The following is a 5,346-nucleotide window of genomic DNA, read 5'->3' as shown; positions in this document are numbered from 1 at the left end:
TGTCTAGATTCGAATTTTACATATAATCAACTCAGTTAATGATTTTAAACTCATAAAAATAATAGAAATCTGACGTTGAAGTAATATTAATAATTAATTACATGAAAAGCTAGTAAATATCAAAATTTACACTAATTCTGTTTCAAAGTATATAGTGATATTCACATATAAAACAAAAGAGCACAAAAAATCTATTTTGAACAGCTACAATCTGTTTAGCCAACAATCTGTTTACTGAATACTTAATACTTAATATTGAAGTAGCCAACAATTTGTGGACCTACAATTCTGGGTGGACAGAAATCTAACTCATGGGCTCAATAAATACTCATTCTAGGTTTATGAATAGCAGTTGTGCCAAGATTGAAAATGATTTTTGTTACCATTATAGCAACAGTACAATCAGAAATAACAAATACAACGAAACAAAGACTGTTTCTTAAATGACTCAAAACATTCTTCTTTACTGCATCACTACAAGGTACCAAAAGACATTACAATCTTACAGAATTTTGATACCATTCGGAACTTGTTCGGTAATTCAAATGATAGATCAAAGCATTTGCATGAACAAGCAAAATTTATGGACAGCAAAACATACAAAATCAGTAATGAGAAGCCAAAATCATTTTCAGTGACCAACATCACAACACTATTTCCTAAAAGCAACCAATACTTAATTTATAATATGAAAGTGCAATTTTACAACTTTGAACAAAACAAAGCAAGAAAATGATCAAGAAAATTTAAATAAGAAAAAGAAAACATAAACATAAAATAGACTATGTACAACTTTTACCTAAATATTATTATTAGTGAGAGCCTCCAACGGTGATGCAAGAATTCTGATGAAGTGTGACCCTCTTTTGAGGAGGCTAACGAACACTGTAAGATACAAATTTCACATTCAAAGCAGGATTGTGCAGCCTGATGTCACAATCTGGGGCAAATGCAGTTACCATCTCCTTGATTATTAAATTGAAATTTCCATGTTCCTTAATCAGGTCTGAAGGTTTGAACGTTGCCAAAAGCAAGTCATCTTGTTTGGTAAGTGTCATCTGCATAGATAGATACACAGGCATCGGCAGCACCAATAGCAAGGAGTACTCTGTACGGGTGGAAAGTGAGACAGCTAACAGAACCTATTCTCTGAGCCATGAAAGTAGGGTAATATCTGATGATGCTTAGCTGCTCTCCTTTTAGACTGAAAACCTTCACAATTTGCTTAGCAGAACCACTTGCAATAATTGGAGCATGCCGATGAATTGCCAAGGCAGCAAGGGAACCCCTATGTGCATCAATGATAAGATATGGTTCAGATTGGTTTCTAACATCCAGGAACTGTATATCCCCTGCTAGCGATGCACTGACAATCTGTTTACTGAATACTTAATACTTAATATTGAAGTAGCCAAAACAATCATCATGACTTTCTACCAAAAGAAACAAAATTTACACTAATCTTAATGAAGATTTTCAGATCCTTGATGTAAAATAGTTTTCAAATTGCATGCAGCTATCTGACTGCTTTATTAAACTGATCTCATGCAGCTTGTTCTTTGCTCTCCCAAGTTTTCAACTTTTTAGTTATACAATTTACAGCGAAGATACAAATTTACTGGACTTTTCAATTTTCTTTTTCTCAGGTAATAAAATCAACTTTTTAAACACCAGCCACAAGTTGATCTTAACTGGAACAGTTTACGAAGTTATATTCCATAGTGAAAACATGCTTTACAAGCATCAAACTCATAATTCCTAATTCATGTGGATTGATGTACTTGGTTATAAATAATATAAGATGACACTTAATTTGGAACAAATTTGGAGAACTTGGCTCATCCAAACTCCAAAAGGTTGAAGATCTGACACAACAACAAATGATCTTAATCCAAATAGCTTGTGGCTTTAACAATAAACTACCCATGTAAATAATACTAACCTTAGATGCTTATCTTATTCTTACAAGATGTACCCATGAATCCAAGATACAACTCACACGTACTCCTAAGGTAACAACCGCTTCACATTGGCTTCATATTTTCATTAAATTCATTTGTTCAAACACATAGCTGATAAACTACAAATAGATATTAGAATTGCAAATGTAATACAAGGCCATTAGCTCAAACCATTTGACTTAAAAAACTACTGACAACTATTATAACAATGTGATAAATCTAACCATAACCTTACTCATGAATCCCAGATGCAACTCACACGTACTCCTAAGGTAACAACCGCTTCACATTGGCTTCATATTTTCATTAAATTCATTTGTTCAAACACGTAGCTGATAATCTACAAATAGATATTAGAATTGCAAATGTAATACAAGGCCATTAGCTCAAACCATTTGACTTAAAAAACTACTGACAACTATTATAACAATGTGATAAATCTAACCATAACCTTACTCATGAATCCCAGATGCAACTCACACGTACTCCTAAGGTAACAACCGCTTCACATTTGCTTCATATTTTCATTAAACTCATTTGTTCAAACTCAATGTGATAAATCTAACCATAATGGAAGAACCAATATTCTCCAACCTTACTACTGCAGATGTCTAGTTGGTCAATACACGTTATCTACATAACTACCTATACATGCATTTTGATTCATCAAATTACATGTAGTTCAAAATAGCTCTTTTGACCTTTTATTATTTCTACATCTTTAAAAAATTAAATTTGCAAGATGGTTTTGTAAGCACAATGCAAAGCTGACACTTTTTTTTATTAAAAAACAATTATAGAAAAAGTGCTTTGATTGTATATGTTTTGGTAAATTCCATAGAAATAAAGCACATATATGTCTATGCTATTTGTATCCATAAATAAGACTCAATATTTTATGTAGTGAAACTAAACGCAGTAAGTAATCAAAATATGGGCACAAACATTGTTTGTTACCCTTTCAAAGTGACTAAAACATAGAAAATTTTGTAGTAATCATTGAAATCGATAGATCTAAGGATTCATGTGGGATCTGCATATGAAACTACAATCATCTCAGTAAATATTCCAATTTTTTTTAGTCAATAACTAGCTCTCTCAATAACAACAACAACAAGCTAAGGCACGATCCCTCGAGGACTCCTATATAGATAGATAGTGCAAAGAATGGATGAAAGACACATACACAATAGGAATACGACTGTAAATAAATTCTACACACATGACCTAGAAAAATAAATTGCTCTTTTATGAAAGGACTATCAGAGGAAAAATGGACTAAATATGCGATAACAGAAGACAAGGTTAGAGAATTCGTAGTCAATAATTAGACAAAAAAAAAAAAAGAGGAATAGAGAGCACTATCGAATCTAGAAAGGATCTCAAACAACAACTACCTGACTCCAGCATCTCCCACGATGCCAATGGCCATACCAGCTGAAAGTCCTGCAAGACCACAAGCCAAGCCAGAAGACAGATGGGCATACCCATCAAAAAGGTAGTACGACTTGGCCTTGGGGTTGATCCCGGTGCTTATGATCACCGCAATGATGAGACCGTAAATCCCCAGGACTCCGGCCATGACAACGGGAACTATCGACTTCATCACGAGCTCCGGCCGCATCACACCCATGGACGCCACCCCGACGCCGCTCTTCGCCGTGCCGTACGCCGCCCCCATGCCTGCAAAAGAATGAAAAACATTTCAAGAAACGAACCTTTTGTTTCGAACGGAATAAGAGTCTGAGATAAAGGTCGCCGAAATTGGGGGAAATTACAGGAGAAGACGAGGGCTGCGGCCGCGCCGAGGAATCCGAAGAAAGGGGCAGTTTCGTCGCCGCTGAAGCTAGACATCGTGGCGGAGGAGTCTCGACGAAACCCTAGTTCCTGCGGAGGAGGAAGAAGAGGCAGGCGTGCAAAGGTCAGATCCGAAGAAAAAATGTGATCGAGATTTTATTTCGTTGCCACAAACAAAGATAATAGCCCTAAAATCCAGCCAAAAAAGCTCGAAAAAAATGTTCCCTTTGATGAGGAACAGCGCGAAGGGGAGTGGAGAAAAGCGAAGACGCGAGGAATTGGACATAAAGCAAACTATACCGTTGCACAAGCCTATGCTGGATTCCTCGGTGTTGATGCTGTAGAGGATGCCCTCGTATCTGATCTCGCTCTTGGATGGAGAAGGCTGCGCGAGATGAGGAGTACTTGGGAGAAGGGTTCGGGAAAATGATCGGAAGATAGAAGTTGGGAGAAGGGTTTGAGTTTTCTACTCCTTACCTAGATCCAACGGTTTGTATTAATCAAGATTTAGATCCAACGATTTGTATTAATCAAGAATTAGATGAGATTTTAAACATAGACAACACTTTTTAAAAAGCGTTGTCGTAGACACTAAAAATCAGTCTAATAGACAACGCTTTTTACAAAGCGTTGTCTTTGACCCGTAAAAATCACTAATAGACAACGGTTTTTAGAAAAGTGTTGTCTATTAATAAGAAAATAATGAAATAGACAACGCTTTTCACTAAAAGCGTTGTTAAAACAAAATAGACAACGCTTTTTATAAAAAGCGTTGTCGTTTAAGTGTTGTAGGAATCTGGTAAATTAGATATCTTAAAGGAACAACAAATGTAGGAATCTGGTATCCTAGGACAAATAATTTTGAACTAATAGGGTATTCTGACTCAGATTATGTTGGATGTAAATTAGACCGCAAAAGCACAAGTGGTGGATGCCAATTACTAGGTTCATCACTTGTTAGCTGGTTTAGTAGAAAGCAACATTGTGTTGCTCTATCTACAACTGAGTCAGAATACATAGCTATAGGCGAATGTGTTGCACAATTATTATGGATGATGCATACTCTAAAAGATTTCAACTTAAATATCACAAATGTAAAAGTATTAATTGACAATATAAGTTCAATTAACTTAACCAAGAACCCTGTGCATCATTCAAGAACCAAACATATTGAAATTAGGCACCACTTTATCAGGGATCATGTTACTAAAGGTGATATTGAACTCAAATACATTGAGTCCAAATCAAATTTAGCAGGCATTTTCACAAAACCACTCCCTGAAAGTGAATTTAGCAACTTACGTCGAAAATTAGGAATGTGCTAAAAAACAATTCTTTCAAATTATAAGTTAAATTTATGTGTTTTCAAAACTTTCCATTTTTAGATTTTCAAAAACAGTTTTGGCCTTAGACTAGTTTTGAATCCTTAGAAAGCATGTACCCATAGGACTAGTTTTTTAGCATCTCACCAACACCTTAGGTTTACCTTGCTTGTGTTTGAAAACATAGAAAGGGGTGAGATGCATAGGCCAACTGTCTGGACTTAAGATGCTTATTTCAGTGCATCAGCATAAGTCTGGACGTTAAA

The 5,346-nt window shown here is 35.5% G+C and overlaps 1 protein-coding gene across 2 annotated transcripts; it reads right to left on the bottom strand.

Annotated features, from left to right (window-relative positions):
* Positions 1-876: 876 nt before the first annotated feature.
* Positions 877-3,908, bottom strand: LOC121975279 (V-type proton ATPase 16 kDa proteolipid subunit-like). 2 transcript variants are annotated; one of them, XM_042526843.1, is made up of 3 exons: positions 3,740-3,908; positions 3,359-3,644; positions 877-1,288 (listed from the first exon to the last, which is right to left on the bottom strand). In XM_042526843.1, the coding sequence occupies exons 1-3, from the start codon at positions 3,813-3,815 to the stop codon at positions 1,036-1,038; spliced, it is 615 nt and encodes a 204-aa protein (XP_042382777.1). In that variant the 5' UTR covers positions 3,816-3,908; the 3' UTR covers positions 877-1,035. The 2 variants fall into 2 exon arrangements, with proteins under 2 accessions (XP_042382777.1, XP_042382779.1); XM_042526845.1 differs by lacking the exon at positions 877-1,288 and having other exon boundaries at positions 3,355-3,644; positions 3,740-3,907.
* Between the last annotated feature and the right edge of the window lie 1,438 nt (positions 3,909-5,346).

This window comes from Zingiber officinale, chromosome 4B (assembly GCF_018446385.1).
Source record: "Zingiber officinale cultivar Zhangliang chromosome 4B, Zo_v1.1, whole genome shotgun sequence".
Lineage (NCBI taxonomy): Eukaryota > Viridiplantae > Streptophyta > Magnoliopsida > Zingiberales > Zingiberaceae > Zingiber > Zingiber officinale.
This window is presented reverse-complemented; position numbering and strand designations above follow the sequence as displayed.